This window comes from Typopeltis vanoorti, chromosome 21, assembly GCF_054136105.1.
Source record: "Typopeltis vanoorti isolate ZY-2024b chromosome 21, IOZ_Tvanoo_1.0, whole genome shotgun sequence".
NCBI classification, from domain to species: Eukaryota; Metazoa; Arthropoda; class Arachnida; order Uropygi; family Thelyphonidae; genus Typopeltis; species Typopeltis vanoorti.
In genome coordinates, this window is record NC_143569.1 from 56,419,633 (window position 1) to 56,441,831 (window position 22,199).

Sequence of the window (22,199 nt, forward strand, 5' to 3'; positions counted from 1 at the left end):
GTGCAAGAGACTGCATATTTTGCTGTGAGGAAATTAATTTTCTACCACAGTACGATATGCAGTCTCTTGGCCAAATGTGAGATTAAACTTGTACTGTACTAGGAAACATAATTCCACAGTTCATAGATGTTCTTCTATGAACAAAGTATCTGAACAATTAAACCTGTGTTTATTTATTTCTCTGTGCTGTATTAATTCCATTAGATGTAATTATGAGCATAGTGTGTGGATTTGCTTATAACATCCCTATTTCAGTTTATTGATGAAATAACATACTCATAAGTAGAAATTCTACTGATATATGGAAAGAAGAGATAGTTATTGTCTAACATATATTTTAACATAAGTGTCTGCTCTGTATTTTTTTTTTTTTTTTTTTTTTGTTACTCCCACACACATGAGAAATGAATATACCTGTTTTTAAACAACATTCTTAGGATAGTCATTAAGGATGAATAAGGATGAAATGATTATATAAGATGTGTAGCTTATTCTTTTTTTTTTTTTTTTTATATTGTTGTCTCTTAAGATTCAGAATGCTCTAATTTTCAGAGTATTAACGATGCCAAATTTTTGTATAGGCTAGTGTAGAGGTTTAACATGAAGATAACAGCTTTTATGGATGGGTTTATGATAGACTTCTAGAAATATACCACCCTCTGGTTTTTTGTTGATCAAGACATCTCAAAATGGTAATTTATTATTTCTTTCCGATTCCATGTAATTTTATTTTTTTGATATGTGTTGAGGAAATGGAGAAAATTATTTAGTTTGGGTTCACTGTTTCCAGATGATAAATGTCTTCCCCACCAAATAGAAAGTTTTAAATTGGTTTGAAATAAAGTATCTTCTTTAAATCTTTTGATGTACAAATTGACCAGTAAAGACAAGGGACTACCCATTTTTAAGTTATATTGTTGATTCTGAATCTGACCTTTCCATTTGAAGAAGTTTGGATGTAGGAAGAATTTATTAGTTTTAACTTGTCTGGAGAAAATAAATTTCTGATATGAAAGAGAACTTCATACACTGGCACATTAGTAGATAACAAAACTACATGTAGACTAGCTAGAATATTTGATGGAGAGTTTGGATTCCAAAATTTAATTCTGAAAGCTTTTGATGTAGGAATTAGTGCAACCATTAAGAGTCTCAAATTTCATGACCATGCACTTTGTAGCGTTGAATTGATAACTTACTGATTTGCATACTATTTATTAAATGCTTCTGGATAGCCATATCACATTGTCCTTTCATATCTCCCCAGCTATGGTCTGCAACAACTGCATGTCCTCATTTAAATCTTTCTGAATATCATTGACATATAAGTTAAACAATAATGCCCCAAAAAATAGATCTCCACACACTACTAGTGAATTTCCTCTTCTGAAATACTCCTACATTTACAACTTGGTAATAGCTCAATGGCTGCTTTTCTATACAACTCGCTAATCTATTACCCAGTTTAAATACCATTTAGTCATGCTGTATTAGTCAGAAACCTTTTCATAGTCGAGATGTATTACTGTATATCTCAACTATGAATTTATCGATACTGATACATATTCCCTTTGTCCAAGCATGTCACCCTCCACTTAAAAAAACCATGCAAGCCTCATAGAGAATCCTGCAGTTATTAACTTAATCATCCTTCATTGTCTTCTCATATACTTTAGCTACAGTTCCAGATATGCAGACTAGCCTATAATTTGAAGTCCCAGTTGTTACCTCTATGTGGAACAATTTTACCTTCCTTTACACATTTGGAATCTTCTGGATTCCAAGACTTGTTAAATAAGTCAAAGGCACTGTTAGCCTCCTGTAACATATCTTTTAAAAATGATATCTCATTGTTATTCTGCTAACTTACCACTGACCTCTACTATTGCATCCTCACTTCAACTTTTAGGATATCGCTATCATTAGCATGGAATATTGAATTTCTCACTCATTACTTCGACTTTGTTCTCCATAGTGGTTAGCTGTCTGCCAATTTCCATCAGCTTATATCATCCTCTCTTAATCTATCGATCATGTATCAAATGAATTGCCTGGGATTTTTCTGATTGCTCTTAAGCTTTCCTTATAAGCCACATCACCTTCCTAGTATGCTATTTATAGTATTTTTTGTAATATAAATGTGATTATTGCCTTCTTATTACGAGCCTACATATAATGCCTTTAATGTTTTTCCAAATTGCTTGCTTTATTTTATCATTCATCCATTTTACACTATATCCTATTTAGCTTTCTAACCTTGGGAATATATTTCAGCATTTCTTCTATTAATTATTCCTTGACCAGTGTCTAAGTAGCCTCCATAGCTCAGTCAGTATAGATGAAGCCCTTTGGTTGGAAAGACCTGGGTTTGATTTCCATCAGTGAAGTGAGGAACCTTTATCTGGTCTCTTTCGACTAAAGGTGAGTTAACTGGCTTCATACAGAGGTGGGGGATTTTTTTATCCTGGTAACTCGGGTTTTTCATCCCTCAAAACAGGCAAACGAGTCCACTGAACACACACAACTACAGTCATAAAATATACTACGACAAGGAAGGCAATGGGAAACCACCTTAGTCATAATCATCTCCCTAGTATGGTAGCATATGGCTATTCCCACCAGCCGTATGGCTGGTGGGAATAGGATAAGCAGTGTCCAAGCAGCAATAATCTTCTTGCCATCATATCCTTCATTCTGTTTTATTTCTCCAGGCTACTTCCTAAGACAGCTGAGGGCTCCTGTAATCACCCAAATTCCACATATCCCCTTTTCTGGTTGGCACCACACATGTGATTACCTGAATGTCACTGTTGCTAACTGAGGCATATTTGACACCTCTTGTAATAACATCCTCCTAAGAAATGAACAAATCCAAAGATTCTCAGTCCTCATATACCTTCCATTACATACTACCTAAATTGGCAGCCTAGTTGGTTAATTAGATAAACTTATCTGCTCTCCAGCAAATAGGTTACAGATTTGAATCTATAAGCATGGATGTTCGATGTTTGTGAATATTTGATGATTAATTTCATAACCCAGTGTGAGACCACCATTCTGCTTATTGGAGTCCTGTAAGCAGGGTGGTAGTATTAATATATAGTTTACAGATGCACAAAATAGTTGCCTCTGAGAAACTCAAATTCATTTTTCTTTCTCTAGGGGAAGACCAAGATTAACATGATATAAAGTTCTTAGAACTGCACTGGACTTTCAAAGCTGTTGGCATATGAAAGAGCTTGCTTTGGACAGAGAACGTTGGAAGGTTGAGTCCCATGGATAAGAGACTCAACCTATCTTGAGGATGACAGGTTGAGTTTCTACAGGAAAACCCCGCTTAACGCGAATTCAATATGAGCGATAATCAATTAGTGCGATTGAGTGACATGATACCATTTCCTGCTTTATACGAGTGATTAATCAGTTAACATGATTTTTTTACGTTATGGAAAATTTTACGTTACACGAAATTTTTTGTCCCCAACATAAATTATATTAAAGCAACTGTGTTTTTACTAAATAGCTTAAGGAAATTACAATGTATACTAGGATATACATTAAAATAAATTTTAATACACTTCCAATATTTCAGCAACGTCACGTTGCCATTTCACAAGAACTTAAAAGCAAGACATGTGCACACAAGCACAACAAACAGTAAATGAGGACGAAGCAACTGATGTAACCACAAGAAAGAACATACAAGGATAAAAGAATATAAGAACATAAGTTACCATCATAACTCTGCTACTTGTATGTGCTTTCTTGGGGTTATATCAGTTTTACTTTGATATAATTTTTGTTCTAGGTGTTTATCAGAACTTTCCAGCCCCCCAGCATATATTATGTGATGGCATAATGCAATAATAAAGTGATGACAGTAGCTGGGTTTTGTGGAAATATAAGTGATAAAAACTTGGGTTTTTATCACTTATATTTCCATGAGAGTGCAGTACAGTTTTTTCTCTACCATACTGAAAGAATGAAAAAAAAAATTACACATTCTTATTTTGAATGTAGACTTTTAACATCCTCATGAGGGACACTTAATCATTCTTAGGTCTCACATGATTCTTTAAACAGTTGTGCATAAACATATCTAATCAAACATTTTAAGAGAACATGTGTATTAGACATATTCCTAGACAATTATATTGCTTACATGCAGAAAAAATATAGATTTTATTAAAAATCTCTATTATATTTCATCCTGTGTAACATGGATATCATCAGGGGGAAATACTGGCAACTACATACAAAACATATGACTCATAAGAATGAGTTATGTAATGTTTGATTGTCCCAGAAACTGCCTTCTTACTTATCATCTATAAAGGATAAATTATCATCTCTCTCTCTCTCTCTCTCTTCTCCCCCCCCCCCCCCTCACCAGGTATCTATTAAGTATGTTGTTCATGTTATCTTTGTTACTTTGGACAGACTGGCCACTCTGCTTTGATTAGTGTCCAAGAACACTGTATACCAATTTCAAAATTTTGAGAAGTGATTATCATTAACTGTGATTCATAATAATAATAATAATTCATAATAATTTTTAAAATTTAGGTTGTTTAATTGCAGAAACTTTTACAGCTGTTCCTTTGAACTCGAAGCGTAATCCTGCCAATTCAGTTGCAACCAAGAACACGAGCTAGCTAGCACATGCTATACAACTCATTCTTATAATTCATGTTTTGCACATGGTTACTTGTCTTTCTCCCTGATGGTGTTCATGAAATATATCAGTTTTTTAGTAAAATTATTGTTTTTCTACATATGTAAGTCATATAAATATCTAGAAATAAATGTATCTAAATAAGCCATTGATGTCATAAAATCACATATTTGCAATTTATCATGTAGTCTGGGGCCAGGGTGTGAACTGCTTTTCAATTTTTCACATTGGTTAAAATGGATATATTTCATGTTTATTTATTTATTTATTTCTGCAGTCTAAGTGGTCAGTGTGCCCATGATATTTCAGGTTACATAAAAGGAATCAATTCTATAGACACCCAGAAAAGAACATGAATGAACTTCTCCTTAGTAGACAGAAAGAAACCCTTTTGAGTCATAGAGAAGTAGAACAGTTAAACTGCTTTAGAATGTCTCATTTTTTTTCCTGAAATTTTTTAATAAGAAAAGATTCAGAAGCGAATAGTATCATATTGCTTAAGGATCAAAGCTAGAATAACTGGGAGGAGATCTCCATGTGGTCCCTTAAGCAATATGGAGACCTAGCTAAGATATCAGATTTATGTCCAGTCCTCACTTTCTAGTGGTGCATCTCCATTTGGTATCTATCTGAATACTGAATGAATGAAGATGGGCTGACGATTTGAGGTTTAGCTTCCCAAATTGTATTTTGTATTGGTTTAAACCAGGGGTGGGGAACCTCTTTAGTATCAAGGCCGAAAATTGCTAATTTAAAAACTTCTGCGGGCGACTGGTAAATTTTAACTCTTATACAGGGTGTTCGGGATAAATTTGACAGTTTCGTAAGGAAAAAGAAAATCTTCTTTGTATCTATTAAATTTAATGAATTGACAAAAAAACATTACAGGCAGAGTTAATTACAATACTATCAACAAGATTTACTCAAAATAACCACCATTAGCATCGATCACAGCTTCAATTCTGCTTCGGAACCTCGAACAAGCTGATGCTACAGTCTCCCTGGGAAGGGCCGCAAAAACTGTTTTAATTTTATCCATTAACTGGGCTTTTGTATTACTGGAAGTGTGATTGGTGTCTTTTTCAACTGCGCCCCATACAAAATAATCCATGGGGTTAAGGTCTGGGGAGTTTGGAGGCCAAACATTTGGACTGGTGAAGTCGTAGAAATTTTCAGACAACCATTTTTGACTTTTCCCAGAGGTGTGGCAAGGGGCCGAATCCTGCTGCCATACATACGGCCTACCATTGGCTACCCTTGTTATCCAGGGCTTGACTACAGTTAGCAACTCCACGAACAAAGCCCGAATTCCAATGCCAGGGTTCTTCAACCCCTGTTCCTGCAGATTTGCGAGGAATTCTGCTGTACGAACACAATCAGATCGTCTGCTAGGGATCTTTCTTCTTGCTACATCCTCGTAGTCACCATTGCAAGTCTCTAGTTCATGCCTGATTGTTTTTACTGTATTCAGGGAGCATTGGGCAGCAGTCGTAATATCCTTATTTTGATGGCGGGCACGAATCATCATGATACAAGTTATTCTCTTCCATGATTCAGGTGGGTTCCAGCTATCCATCCTTTCTGACATCTTGTATATGAATGAAGAAGGGTCCAAACTTTTAAATGAAGAGAAGTGTGTGTTAATACATGTAACTTACGGAAAAATATAATTAATTATAAATATGTCAAATTTATCCCGAACACCCTGTATATAATGTATGTAGTGTGCAATATATATCTTACCAGACGTATGATGATCATATTATATGTAATATAGCTATTTTTAGTTTTGTATATTTAATTATTTAAATTTAAATAAATTTAATTATAATAAATTTAAATTATTATAAAATTTTATTTACATGTACATACGAGTACATCAGCAAAGGGGCGAATTGAAATAGACTCGTGGGCGAGCGGTTCCCCCACCCCTGGTTTAAACCAATGACTTAGTGTAAGCAGAACTAATCTTAGGTGGTATGGTCACTTAAACAGAATAGGAGAAGAAAAATTATGAGAGCAGGTGTTTGATGCCAAGTTCACAGGAAAGAACCAGAGGAAGATCAAGATATCGGTGGATTGATGTAGTTAGAAGTGCCTTAGAAAGCCAGAATATAAGAGCTGGCAATATTGGGTTCCTCACAGACTAATTTGTAGGAAACCTGTCAATACTTTACTAACTTTTCATGTAGTGCTATCATGGTATCCTGTACACCCTTTGAGAATACATGTCAAGAATTTGATGATGATACTATCAGAATTAATTTCAGAGTATAATTTATTAACACCCTGTTGATTTATGTATGGTAGTTATATTCTTTATTTTAAAACTGTTTCTTGAGAAGATTGCATTTGCTTGATGAGCGTGAATTATGATAATGCCAAGTTTTTGATTAATAAGATGATGGCAGCCATTATGAATATATCTTCTTGTAAAAGTAAAATATATCTTTCTGTATGATATCACATAGATGGCTTCTCCAGTCCAAAACACTACTTGGTGCTCTTTACATTTAAAACACTTCTCTCCTGCTAGCTCGTAACACTTTATAAATCCCAAATCCAACTGACCTTAGAATATTGTTCTTGCATTTGAGGCGATAGAATTTTTGATTGTTTAAAGAAGAGGGCATTATGCCTAATTAGGTGATCCCTCTCTCTCTCACACATAGATTCCCTTCAGTCATTTTCTCTAAGGCACTTTCTGTATTATGTCTTTTTTTATTAAAAAAATTTTTTCTATTTTATAGGCACATTCACGGGCACTTCTTCACTGGACTGGCCACTACCATTCCTTTACCCTTCTAATCATGTAAGGATACAAACGTCCACTTGTCAACATCCATACACAGTTCAAATATAATAACCAACTTCTCATTTTCCTTCATTCACTTTTTTTTTCTTTTTTTTTTTTTTTTTTTTTTTTTTTTTTTTTTTTTTTTTTTTTCCCCACAATCAAGACAAGTTCCTTCTTTGGAACATCCTTCCTTGTACTGTTTTTCCCAATGAAATATAATCACTAGGTTTTCAAGAAATTCTTTAAAGACAGAGTGATAACAACTGATTTGATTTGTCATTTAAGAATAACGTGGAATGAGTATGATTAGAGAAAGAAATTATTTTAGCAGGACAGGTTGCAGGAATTGTGGGAGCAGAAATGTGATTGATGGAGAAACAATAGATGTTAAGATGAAGTCATGGAAGTGGAATGTAGACATAACAGGTGTTAACCGAGAGAATGAGTGTGACTAGAAAGTTTTCTATGGAGAAAGCTCTCTCTGTGGTAGGTTTAGGTTAACTTCATCAGATGTGGAAAGATAGAGCACAACCTCTGTGTTTTCAGGGGAGGGGATGGAGAGGAGGAGGAGGGAATAGTTGTAATGGGAAAAAGGAATGCAACTAATGAGAGTAAGTTAAAAGTAATAAATGTTTGAAAACTATCTGGTGTGAGATAGAGACCAACAGAACAAAATATATCTCATAATAAACATTTTATATAAAAAATTGATATGAGTACTAAGAAAGCAGGGAGGTTTTCTAGAATTTATTAGAAGTGCCAACTTTGCTGCAGTGATTCTTTATTATTGGTAATATTGTTGATATTATGTTATTGACAAATTTCAGAGAGGAATTTACATTTTTCAGTAATGAAAATAGTAATTAATTTAGTATCTAATTCTGAATTGCAACAGACTTCCTATTTTATCTGTATTTGGTTTACTTTTTTATATATGAGATTATTATCATTATTTTATTATTCTTTTGTGACACCTCCAAGGAGTCCAAAGACTCATTGAGGGAGGACAGCTACTCTACAACTTTCCATCTCCACCACTACATCAAATCATTTCTACCATCATCATCTATATCAGGGCTGTCCAACTTTAGGTAATCTAAGGGCAGCATTTAAGAAAAATATTTATTCGAGGGCCGCATCACAATGCATATCTAGTAATTTGGTGACCAGCAGCAACACAACCTCAACAGCTGAACAAATGAACAACACTAATCGCTTGCTCAAGTTCCCAATGAGCGTCCAGAGCATGCGCGTTGGAACAAAACACTATAAGAATGCTTCTTTGACACATCTAATATTTGAAAAATGCGTGGGTATATAGTGATGTAAAAACGCCAAATAAAATACCAACATCAAGATTATCGATTAGTGATAGAATTAAAATATCTAATACGCATTCGATTCAAATTGTTATTTTATTTTTTCACTCATGAAAGTCAAAACCCACAGACGGGCTGCACAGAATCGCGCCGCATCCGGCTTGTGGGCAGTGCTTTGGACACTCCTGATCTACATCAATCCAATCTACTGCTCATCACCACTAGTATTTTTTGTCTGTAAATTGCGTGTGTTCTGAAGGGCTGACTTGTCTGTATGCGGGATGAAAAACCCGAGTTTCCAGGAGAAAAAATCCTGCTACCTCCTTATGAGATCAGTTTTATTGTATTTTTAGACAACTGGTTTTAGATAATATTTTTATATACCTAGTGGCTATCAAATTTGGTTGAAACTGGAGGAACATTACTACCTGTAGAGAAGTATATGAAGGCGGTACTTTTCTTTTCATTTCATTTTGCTTTGAGTAGCTGAAATTCTCAGGTAACAGTGAACAACAATAACAGAAAAAAACCTATTTCAATATGGATGAAGGTTCTTGAATTGTATGCCTTCTGGAGCTGTTTTTGGAGAAAGCGTATCGCGTAGCTTTGTTTTATTCATCTTAAGTTTAGCAGTATTGAACACGGTGCAACACCACAAGAACAAAATGAATGTGATATTTATTCATCTGCTAATATTTCAAAGTAGCATCTTCAGAACACAGTGACACATTATTTTAATCACATGCCTCTCCATCACTTTCTGGTTTTCAAGAAACTAAGTTCGAAATCTACTCACATTGAACCAGGTATGGACCTCCCCTTATAAGCAGAAATGCATTGAGTTTATTTAGCTGTAATATGAAAAAAATGATAACTGACTAGTTTTGCCACTAGCTTTTCTAAATACGATAAAAGGTTAACATGAGCTAAAACATTACTAAAATACAGAACATGTAGGAACCATTTAAGTATAAGTTGAAAATAGAAACCACACGAAGCATGGGAACTGACATGGATTAGCTATTGTTTAGTGATGTGTGTAAGGTAGTTGGCCAAAAAGTTTGACGTGAAGAAATATCTAATGAGTGGTTTCCAAATACCACACATGATCATTCCTTGGTTCTGATTGAGTGTGCCTTGTGAACAGATGACCATATTAGATTCTTTTATGTTGCTAGAAGCAACGTTGTCTTTCTTCTTTGTAAGGCATGGAGTTCTTATCCTACTCAGTGTTATGGTTAATGCAGGAGAAGAGAAAAGCTAGGTCCAAGTTGTCTCTGCCCTGGTGTTATTAATATCACAAATCCCAATATTCTCTATAGAACTGCTGTTTCCATCCCTTATATTGGTAATATTGGTAGATCTTTTTCTCAAGATTCAGTCTCCTAAAACTCATGACATAAGAGTGGCTTTCAGGCCATTTTGTCTATATGAAGTTTATTGGTTTACCTAATGACCATAATTCTTTCTACTAACATCCTGCAGTTTATAATATTCCATGTTCTTGTGGCCTTTCTGACATAGGGCAGATATCTAGAAGTTTGGAAATTACACAGAAAGAGCATATTGGAGACGTTAATAACAACAACAAAGAAGACGGCTTGGGCCTAGCTTTTCACTTCTCCCACACTCATAACATTGAATGAGATAAGAGCCCATGCCTTATATAGACCTTGCAGTATATAAGAATATACAGTGGTACCTTGACTTACGAATTTAATTCGTTCCTGACTGTGGTTCGTATCTCGAAACCCAATTTTCCATTATATCTTATGAGAAATCAATTAATCCGTTCCCAGATTCAAAAATTTAAAAAAAAAAATTATGAAAAACTATTTTCAACTAAATGAAGAAAATGCAAAAAAATGGAGGAGTGAGAAGTGCATTTTTACACTATAAATATGCATTTTGTATACCATTACATATTAATGTTTATTTATGAAATTTTTGGTTTTACATGATTAGTATGAAAATCATCTTCCATTAAATTGTAAAAAAAAAAATAATTTTCTTGTGGCTGGTTTTGTGGTTCGTGAGGTTTTCATCATTTTTGTTGTCATCAGTTGCTTCTTTTTGTCTCTTAGGTGAGAGAGGTTTAAAATACCTATCCAACATTGACTGAATCTATTGTTTCCTTAACACCCTTCTAAAGTGATTAATGACATTGTCATTGAAGATATTGGTGGCTCTAGTAACAACACTTTGATTTGGATGCCACTTGTTAACCAATTCTTGTAATTCGCCCCAGTGCTGCAAGATTTTTTTCCTTCACTTGTTGAAATTGCTCCCTTTTTGTTGCTGTTTTCTTTGTCCTCTGAAGACATTTACTTTTCCTCTTCACCCCTTTCTTTTCCCGCTCTCGTCTTAACTCCTGTAGCTCTACAGTGGTCAGCTCAATGTTGTGCTCCTCTATGTCTGCTTCATCAACTTCCAATTGGTCTTGCCCAGGGAGACAACTGTATCTTCAATGTCATTCTCGCTTTCAGGTCCTTCCAATGCAGTTCCTCGGACACAGTCAGGCCATAACTTTTTCAAGGCTGATTTTAGCGTTCTCACAGAAACATATTCTCATGTCTGACTAATAAGACGTAAACAATGAAGAATATTGAAGTGATTCTTCCAGAATTCCTTGAGGGTTAATTCTGTGTTGGTGATAACTTCGAAACATTTTTGGAAAAGAGCTTTCGTATAAAGCTTTTTGAAGTTGGAAATAACATATTGATTCATTGGTTGTAGGAGTGGTGTGGTATTAGGAGGCAAGAACTTAATTTTGATGAAATTAAACTCTTCATCCAAATCTTCTTCCAACTGGGGTGGATGTGCTGGAGCATTGTCCATTATAAGAAGAACTTTATCAGGCAGACCCTTTTCTTGTAGATACCATTTCACTGTGGGAGCAAAGCTGTCATCCACTCACAGAAGAATTGCCTGGTTACCCAGGCTCTGCTGTTACCTCTCCACATAACGCTGAGTTTGTGCCTGTTAACTTTCTGCTTTTTAAAGATAGGATTTTCAGAGTGGTAAACCAACAGAGGTTTTATCTTCAGGTCATGACTGGCATTGGCACAAAAAAGCAAAGTTAGTCTTTCTTTCATTGGCTTGTGTCTCCTGGCAATGCCATTTCCTTCTTAGTGATGAACGTTCTCTTATGCATTTTCTTCCAGAAAAGCCCAGTTTCATTGCAGTTGAAAACTTCTGGTCTGTAACCTTCTGACTCCATCAGTTTCTGAAATTCCTTCACGAACCTTTCAGAAGCTTCTTTGTCAGCACTTGCACCTTCTTCATGTCTAACAACACTATGGATACCGGTTCTATTCTTGAATTTCTCAAACCATCCTTTGCTAGCTTTAAACTCTTCACCGATGTCTTTGCTACTGCTAGTGGATGGCGAGTTCTGCGAAAGATCTTTGTAAATAGTTTGAGCTTGTAAACAGATCATGTTTTGAGATACACTATCTCCTTTCAGTTGCATGTCATTAACCCTGCAGAGTCGCAGTCGAAAAAATTGCAGCATAGGTCGCGTGTATCGGAGAGATACATTCATTACTAGTATGTGTTAAAATGCAATAAAGCTTAAAAAAATACTGCAAATATAATACATGGTTTATTTATTTTCAGTTACAATCTAGAAATTATTGAACAAAAACACAAAGGAAAAAACAACTGAACCAGTACTATACTGACATTGGAGTTCGGTATTTCCTAGATACAATTTATATCAAATATCACTTTCACTTTCGACTCTATAATTCTCATCATCGGACTCAAGTAAAAAAAACGCTGAATCTCTTCAACATCTGATGGATTATCAATCTATATATATTTCCAGCCATTTTCAATGGTAAATAAAAAACAACAATAACAACTAAACCAATACTATACTATACTGACATCGGAGGTCGCAGTATCTCTCAGATACAATTTACTATGAAAAATCACACACCTTTACATAACACGTGTTAAACCAAAACTGACCTCATAAACAGTGTGGAATATCACTCTTAATATATGCATGTGCAGCTACTCATGACTTCCAAGCTATACACTGGATATGTGTAAGAATATTTATATTAAACAATTTGTTTGTATCTGTCAGATTTAGCCTTGACCACAGCAGGGTTAATCCAGATGAGTAGTAAAGTTTCCATTCTTTCATAACTTTATTTCTTCGAGATGACACAATACACACTCCTTTGGCTACATCCAGTTCCTTATAAAAATCTGCTTTCTTGACAATTGCAGCTATGGTGGATTTGGACAAGTCATACTACTTGCACAGATCACTTGACCTGACTCCTTTCTCATATTTTTTCACAATCTCTTTCTTAATTTCTATTGTGATTTTCTTCTTCTCTTCTTTCTTAGTTTTCTTTGGCCCCATGTTGAAAATAATATGCTAATCAGTGAAATGATGCTTATCTGGTAGATTATTCAGAAAATAAACGTGAACTACTATAAAACAGATCACTTATAAAAAGAAATACATACAGTACATATAATAAATACAAACCTAAAAAAAACTTCACAAGTGTATTGTTTGTTTACACAAATAATACTGAAATAGATACACAAAAAAGCAAATATGTGCAGCTTTCGTCGTATTTCAGATAAATACAACATAGTTACAACAATCATTACACTAGAGACGGTACAGCACTTGCTCAGCTAAACATGCATAAAAAAATGTTAAAAAAAAGTATTATGTAAAACAGCCTCAAGTTCATTTGAAAAGAAAAGCATCACGGTTCATATCTCGAGTCTAGGTTTGTATCTAGAGGTCAAAATGGGATATGAAAAAAAGTTTGTATCTCAAAAAGTTCATATGTTGAGCGGTTTGTAAGTCGAGGTACTACTGTACTGTGGTTTCCATTTTCAACTTATGGTCAGTATTATGTAATCATTAACAGTTTCTCTCCACATTCTACAAGAAGAGTTTTTTTTTTTTTTTTAAATGTGGCTCCCATCCATGAAAGGTTTTTATATAAAACCCCTCTTAAGTAAGAACATTAGTATGTTCTTGCTGTGGGTGGATTATTATTTTTTTTTTTCTATTTTTATTAATTATATATTTTACATTTTTCAAATTTATCATTTCAACCGTGCTCTAGAGACCAAATATGGAACTTTTTCGAGCCACTCAGGCTTTTTAGCAAGTGGGACAGTGGTCTCACACCAGGCATTTTAATTGATCTAGAGAACAGATATCCTTAACCATTTGGCCAGCCAGAATTCTAATCCCATATATTAAGGACACTTCTGAGCATGTTTTGTGTCCTTAAGAAATTTCAGCTTTTTGCAGCATACTAACCTAATCAGCTTACTTACCTTATTCTAAAGATAGAATTTTTATACTGCTGCTACCTGACATTTGTCAAATTTCATATACCATCAACTTATCCTGTTTTGGACAGACAGGACCATCAGGTGGGAAAAGTATCTCATTGTACCAGTCATATATTCAGTTGATTGAACATCACCTTGCAGAATTTGAGATTAACAACACTAGCCACTGGATTTTTTGGAATGATGCGCTGTTGCTACATAGAAATATCTACAAATTTGAACTCCTCTTTATGGAGCATGTTGAGGTTTTTTCGCATCATCCCAGCCTAAACCTGAATGATGTACTTTCTATGCCCGAAATTTGGGAATTGTTATTAACAACTGTATATCATAATTATTCTTATTTTTGTTTTATTTATTTATTTTTTAGGATTGTAATAGTTCCAACCCTTGTGGCTGCATGTAATGTATAGCCATTGTTTATATAGCATTGTATAATAATGTATACTTTATAGAAGATGGCTTTCGATACAAACAGCAATAATTGTATGTTAACAATACAATTTTATTAAAATACCTTTACTATGGTCACATCGTGTATTTTTAAAAGCCCCAAAACCCATTCACCAATTCAAGTCTCCATATAGTTGTATTATATTAATATTATATTAGTTGTATTAAACGCCTCTGTAGCGCAAGAAAAACGACAGTACGTTGCGCCATTTGATTGGAAAAGGCCGAAGTTTGATTCTCGTCATGACGGGAGGAATCTTTATATATGGACTTTTGGACTTTTTCAATCGAAGGTGAGTTAGCCAATTTCATTTGGAGGTAGCAGGGTTTTTTCTCCCAGAAACTCGGGTTTTTCATCCCGCATACAGACAAATCGGCCCTTTAGAACACACACACAATTTGCAGACAAAAAAAAATACCAGCTGTGGTGAGCGGTAGATGGCACTGATGTAGATGATTGGTAGTAGAGGATTGGTGGAGACGGAGAATTGTACAATAGGTGTCCTCCCACGATGAGTCTTCGGACTCCTTGGAGGTGTCACGAATAATAATAATAATATACAGCTATATGCTTCATATGGCTGTATGAGTCTGAAGACTCATCGTGGGAGACCCAGTCTATCCACACAATCTATCATACCTCTCGTTGAACCCATTAGCAGAAAAAGCACTCGCAACTGAACTCTGGTAGCCAATTCCACTCATTCATCACTCTGCAAGCAAAAAATCTATTCCTCACACCCCTATTGACCACACCACCCTTATTCAACTTCCAGGGATCACTTCTTGTTCTGGTTCCTCTAGTGAAGTGCTGATACATTTCCCCTGCACCTGTCCTATAAAATCCTTTAAGCAATTTAGAGATTTCTATCATATCCCCTCTTTCTCTCCTATCAATCAACTTCTGCAATCCACATACCTTCAATCTCTCCTCATAGGGAACATTCCACAGGCTATTCACCATCTTGTCACTTGCCTCTGAATCCTCTCCACTGCTTCTTCATCCCCAAGAAACCCAGGTTGAGCACAGTAATCCACATGTGTGCATATCAAGACCTTATAAAGAGGAATAACAACTTCCTTATCTGTACTTGTTAATGTGTTCTTCAGTAGCCAAGTAATCTTATGGGCTACCATAGCAAACTTAGCAATATGACCTCTAAACTTTAACTCTCTGTCTACTGCCATCCCTAAATCTCTGGCTTCATCTATTTCCTGGAGTATAGTGCCATCAATGTGATAAACAGCTTGTAATCTATTTATCCCAAAATGCATAACTGACATTAAACCCATTAACTTTTGCCCATACTGGCAGCCTATTTAAATCTTCCTGCAAGCTTTCCACATCACCTTAATTAACTATTATTCTACCTAATTTCACATAATCAGCAAACAACTGAATATTTCCTTTCAGTTCATTTCCTATATCATTTATGTACAAATTAAACAGCAATAATCCCAGCACTGAACATTGTGGCACACCATTAGTCACATGTTTTTGCCTCGATTATCCTCCTCCATATACCACTTTTTGATTATCTGTCCAGCAGCCACCCTCCTATCCACTTAACCAATGTCATCTCCATCTCCATTTGTTCTAATTTGTGGTATTCTTTTTGACAGAATACCACATGGTATTCCATGTGGTATTCTGTCAAATGCCTTTGCAAAATCATCATGTAGCCATTTCCTTTGTCCAACTCAGTTGTTACTCTATTATAAAAAGTTGGTAAATTACTAAGGCATGAACAACCCTTCACAAAAGCCATGTTGACCCTCACCATATTTTTATCTACCCATTCTTGAATTCTCTTTTTTATCAATTTTCTAGTACTTTTACCACCACACCTGAGATACTAATTGGTCTATAATTGTTACTGTAGTCTTAGAACCTTCCTTATGTAAAGTAATAATTTTGCCCTCTTTCCACTCTCTTGGAACTCTACCAGATCTGAGACTTAAATTAAACAGCTTATTCAAAGGCATTGCCAGTTCCCTTGCAAAACCCTAGCTGATTTCCCATCTATTCCCACAGATGTATTTACATTGAGATTCTGCATTATCCTTAGAACTTCCAATTCATCCACCTCTGTTTCCGACATTAATGTCTGTCACATTGGCTAAAGCTGTAACCTCACTAGGAAGATATATGCTTATAAATTGGTGTCACTTAGTAACTCAACTATTTTATCTGCTTCTGTCTTCTCGTGACCATCATTACTCATTAATGTTAATCTTCCGTAGTTATTCTTCCTCTTACTTGCCACATAACGAAAGACCTCTTTGGGATTTCCTTTGGCCTGCTTGGCTAAATTCTTCTCATAATCTGATTTTACCTTTCTTGTCTGAGCCTTGTACTGGTAATGAGTTTGCTGGTCACCTTTCTGTTTATATATACCCTCCACAGCATTTTCTTCCTCTTCAGCTTTTGCTTAATGATATTACTCATCCATCTAACTCCTACACAATTTAATACTGCTTCCTCTAGAAGACCTTTAACTGTATCACATGCACTACTAATATCCTTACCCTGCACTGTTTTATGCCTTGGTACAGATTTAAGCTTTTTCCTAAGCATGTGATACCTGCCTTGTAGTTCTACAAATACCCCTTCTAGATAGAATATTCCTCATGTTTTACAATTTCCCAAGTCAAGACCACATGGTCACTTTCACCAATTGGACGCAATGTTGTCACCTTGGTTACGGCTAGCTCTTCTGATCCTATGACCAGTCCAATCCTCTCCCACCCCTACCCCCTCCATCACATGCTGCCTTAAGTAATTATCCCTCAGCAGGTGTATAAATTCTGTGTCCTTCCTGCCATGTGATATTTCTTCCTTCCAGTCTATATCTCCATAGTTGAAGTCCCCCTATAATAATCGCTCGACGTGCACTCGTATTAATTTGGCAACGCACGTCTTCCAGATCACCTGTGATACTCCCTGGCCTATAGCAACAACAAACTGTATATTTTGTCTTATCGGTCTTAATCTCACACCAGATTGCTTCAAATGAACAGCCGATAAGACTGTTCATTTGAAGTTCATTTGTTCATAAGCAGGTATCACATGCTTAGGAAAAAGCTTAAATCTGTACCAAGGCATAAAACAGTGCAGGGTAAGGATATTAGTAGTGCATGTGATACAGTTAAAGGTCTTCTAGAGGAAGCAGTATTAAATTGTGTAGGTATATCGAAACAGCAACATTCCTTTATTCCCCCACCCACCTTTACTTTATGAATTGACTACCCTATTCAGAATTTTTGCTTGAGACTAAAGTCCTCACATGGTCATTCTCACACTCACTCGCTTCATTGGTGCCTTCACACAAACTCACTTGCTTCCACCATAATTGCTTAAGTTTTCCTGAATTTTCCTGTCAGCATGCTCGGTAAACAAAGCTGTCTCCAGACACCTAACACCAAAGCCATTCAGATGCAGTCCATCCGCATTGTACAAATCCTTCTTTCCATCAAAAACAGAGACCATGGATCCACAAATTCTTCATCATTCCTTTTGCACAATGTTTGTATAGACTCGTTGGCCATGAATGCCCCCCCCCCCCCCACTGTTCACCTCTGTCATAGCGGGATAGGAGACTTACAATCTTCACCTTCTTGCTTTTCAGTTTTGCCTATTCTAACTGCTCCTTTACACCCTCCCTCATAGAATACTTCTCACTTCTCAAATCATCGGTACCAAAGCTGGCATGGCCCATATGAATTTCTGCTCCTGGGAAACACGATTTTGTCATACTTTCATTAAGTACTCCCCTGATTATTGAGTCTTCATACATAATTTTCTCTTTAACTTGTTTTTCTTGTTTGTTCAGTTGGTCTTTATTATTCTTTCGGATCACTTGCTTCTTTCTTTTTTCAGTCCTGTTTAACTCTTGCCACTTCTGCAATTTTTCAATTTTGTGCTTTGTCCTATGAAGGATAACATTTAAGCATGCTATTTCTTTATTGATATTCGTTTCGTTCTCCTCTATTTCCATGGTAGCACGTTCTGCATTATTAGCATCATTTTCCATATTATCGTCAGTATTTGTTGTATCATTGTCTCCTAACAGACTTTTAAAACCTGTAATACATACTCTCTCTCTCCAGTTACAGTTTCCTTCCACATATTCTTTAATTTTCTTGACGCATACATTGGACTGAATAATATCCCGCAAATTCAAATCACTAGACAATGTTGTCTTTGCCGACATTGTTTTGTCACATTGGTGCCATGCCGACAATATCACAATAAAAATGTTATAAATATACTAATACTCTGAAAACATGAAAATCTACACTAATACACTATAATACTCTAATTTTCTGATGAAAAAACAGAACAAAACAGATAAAAATCGCTAATTTCACGTGAGCTCTAAATTACACAACCACTCATAATATGAAACCAAAACCCTTATTTATGATTATTACTAACACTAGACCCCCCCACCCCCATGGAATAATGTGGAAGCAATTTTTCATAGAATGAGAGAAGGGGATAGAACAAGGGGACATAGCTAGAAGCTGTATAAGAAAGGTGTGAGCAGGGTCATAAGAAGCAGGTTCTTTAATGGAGATCAGTTGGTGAGTGGAATGCATTGCCTGATATTGTGGTGAATGCAGATACTTTGAATGAGTTTAAAACATGGTTTGATGGGCATTGTGTGTAACAGTGTGTGCCTCCATGATGAGTCTTTTGATTCCATGGGGGTCTGGTGTTAATAATAATCATAAATACTGAATTTTGTTTTTAAATGTCTTGCATCTCCTTAAGTGATGACACTAATTCTTAGCTTATTTAGTAGATATACTGACTTTCATATTTATTTTCAGCATGTTGATGAGGAAAATTCATATCTCTGTGGTTATTTGAAAATAAAAGGTTTAACAGAAGAATATCCAACTTTAACAACATTTTTTGATGGTGAGATAATTAGTAAAAAGTATCCATTTTTGACAAGAAAGTGGGATGCTGATGAGGAAGTAGATAAAAAACACTGGGTATGATAAATTTTTTATTCTTATAAAATTTTCTTTTTGCTAAAATTTGTTCATGGAATTAAAATTATTAAGGTCTTTTAACTCCCTTCTTTTAATTTCTGTACACTAGTATAATCCACTGAATTATGCTGCTGTTGTGTATATTTTGAAATGAATAATTACAAAATGAGATTTAAATTTTATTGATTTTTGTTATTCCTTTGATGATGTTTACTATCTGAAACCTGATTTCAGGCCACCAGGAAATACTATTAATTTGAATGTGGGTCACCATTCAACTTCTTCATCACTTGGATGCCTGCCAATCAGAGTGGCAGATTAAGGATAGTTGTGGCCCCTAGGCAAATTATATTTGGGACTCCCCAAAAAAATAATAATAATAAAAAAGAAGTTAGGTGGCAAATAAATGAAATTTTGTACTTTTGAATTTTTTGAACTTTTGGATTTTTCTGCCTGTTAAAGGGTTAAAGGATGATAAATAATAAAACTTTTTATTTTTTTAAAAAAAAAAGTATCAGTTTTTTTTTACTTGCACTACACTCAAATAATGACAACACGAATTGTAACACTAAAAATTTTTTTTTTTTGAAACAAACACCTTACTCTTACACGATTCAATAACAAATGAAGTTAAGGAGCAACCAGGCGAAACTTCCTATCTCGGCAATGCTCAGTTTTCATGACCTCGAAACTGTCAACAACGCCGTGTGTTGCCATTGGTAATGCGGTTTAATTTAAAGCGTAGATAGCATGTGCTGTTCAAAATACGAAGCTTGTCAACTAGCGCCGACATTGGTATTGCGGCATTATTTAAAGTGTAGATAGTGTGTGTTGTTCAAAATACGTATTAAAATGTAATAATTGTTTTGAAAGAATTTACGCTTAAAATAATCAAGATTTTTATGATATTTATTGAAAATATTAATCTGTTTTAAAACACTATAGGAAAATGTCTTGGCTTGGGGCCCCCAAAGCTTGAGGCCCCTGGGCATGTGCCTCATTGCCTTAATGGGTAATCCGCCACTGCTGCCAATTAATCATTAACTACCCTAAGGATTCATCTATTTTTTATCCACAGCAAATCTTCTCAATATTTCTAGAGTGCTTCTCCAGATAATCCTGGAAATGCAGAGAAAGAAAATCCCCTTGACAATGCGTGGTCTGTAATACATTTAGTTTAATCCTTTGCATGGTCTGGTCTGCCTTCCACTTTTTTTTTTTTTAAACATCTGATTTGCCAGTTTGCTCTGATTTCTTCACACCTGAAGGTGCACTGAGAAGCATGAATACATGCTTCTCAGTGCAGTCAATTAGGCTGCATGATTGCAGTATTTAGAGTTAAGCCTCAAGTCTTAAATATCAAAAAAAAATGTTTTTCTTGGCTGTGTGGAGTGTATTGAACTATGGCGAAGGCTGCTGCATATTTGCAGCAACCAGATCCTCTGCAAATATGTTAATAGTCTTGGATATATTCCTCAGCCAATGGGCATTAAACTGGAGGAAACTAGGAGTGAACTAATATAGCTATTGGCAAATGGGTGTGGTGTCCAGTACCCCCTTAGAGGAAAGACTATACTTCTGTAATACTGAGTATCGCCTTGTTTTTTAATACCACATTTGTTTTGAATTTCAAAGCTTAAAGTGGCCAAAAACCATTTTTGGATTCCAGAATAAAGACCAGGTTTATTTTATTTTATTTTTTTATTTTTTTCTGCCATATAGTACGAGTGTTTTGCAGAATTATCATCACGAAGTGTAAACCCTCTGTGTATGCTTTCCGTATTTAAAATTATATTAACATGTCACGTTCACACCTGGGTGTCTGCTGTTCCTTTTTCCCTGGTGAGTACTAGCTTTTAGTGGATGTATGCGGCTTCTGCGTTGAGTGGTCGCATTTTCACAAATTTTTCAGTATATTAGTTGCAACTATTTTCAGGAAAATTTTATATCTAAAATTAGCATTTAAGTATCTGGATGACATAGAGTATCTGAAATGTAGTTCAAACTGATTTCAAGTTAAAGGTTTGCTTTTCATAAATTGCGCTTTCTGCGTCCAATGATTATTATAAACAGCTGTTACACAAATTCAGCTGCAACTGAAAATTGAAAGCGTATGTTAGTAAATGACTTGACTTAACTATGTTTATTGCTAAAATAAACGTGTTCTGTTTATGTGTATGCAGGATATTCTGGGGGAGCAGAGTGTTTTTCCATTAAGTGTGTCTTTCGCCTTGTCTCTAATTACACTAATTGTTCCTAAATATAGTACACAAATGTCTTTTTACTGTATTTAGTGTTAAACAAAGCCACCTTTTTTCTGGCTTGTGTACTATAGCATCTGTTGAAGTTGGAAAGGTTCTTTAATGGTATATGGACATTTTCATTATAGTCTCCGGACAAAACAGAAGTAGTAAAAATTTATTTATTCCTGAATAAAAATGAATACTTTTGTGTATTATAAGAAGTTATTGATCTACAACAAAATACTAACATGTGTGAGCTTTCTTCCATTATTGAAAACACAGAGCAGCCACTGACACTAAAAATAAAAGAATGCATGGTAGCATTCCCGAAAGTGCGGATAATTCCTATAAATCATTGGACATTA

The 22,199-nt window shown here is 35.2% G+C and overlaps 1 protein-coding gene across 1 annotated transcript in view; it reads left to right on the forward strand.

The window, feature by feature from the left end:
* The window catches only part of LOC150094870 (glucose-induced degradation protein 4 homolog), an 85,324-nt gene that overhangs the window by 9,262 nt on the left and 53,863 nt on the right, over positions 1-22,199 (forward strand). Inside the window, exon 2 of the mRNA XM_090411433.1 lies at positions 19,424-19,591. Coding sequence (XP_090267559.1) covers positions 19,424-19,591 — 168 coding nt within the window. The remainder of the gene's footprint in view (positions 1-19,423; positions 19,592-22,199) is intronic.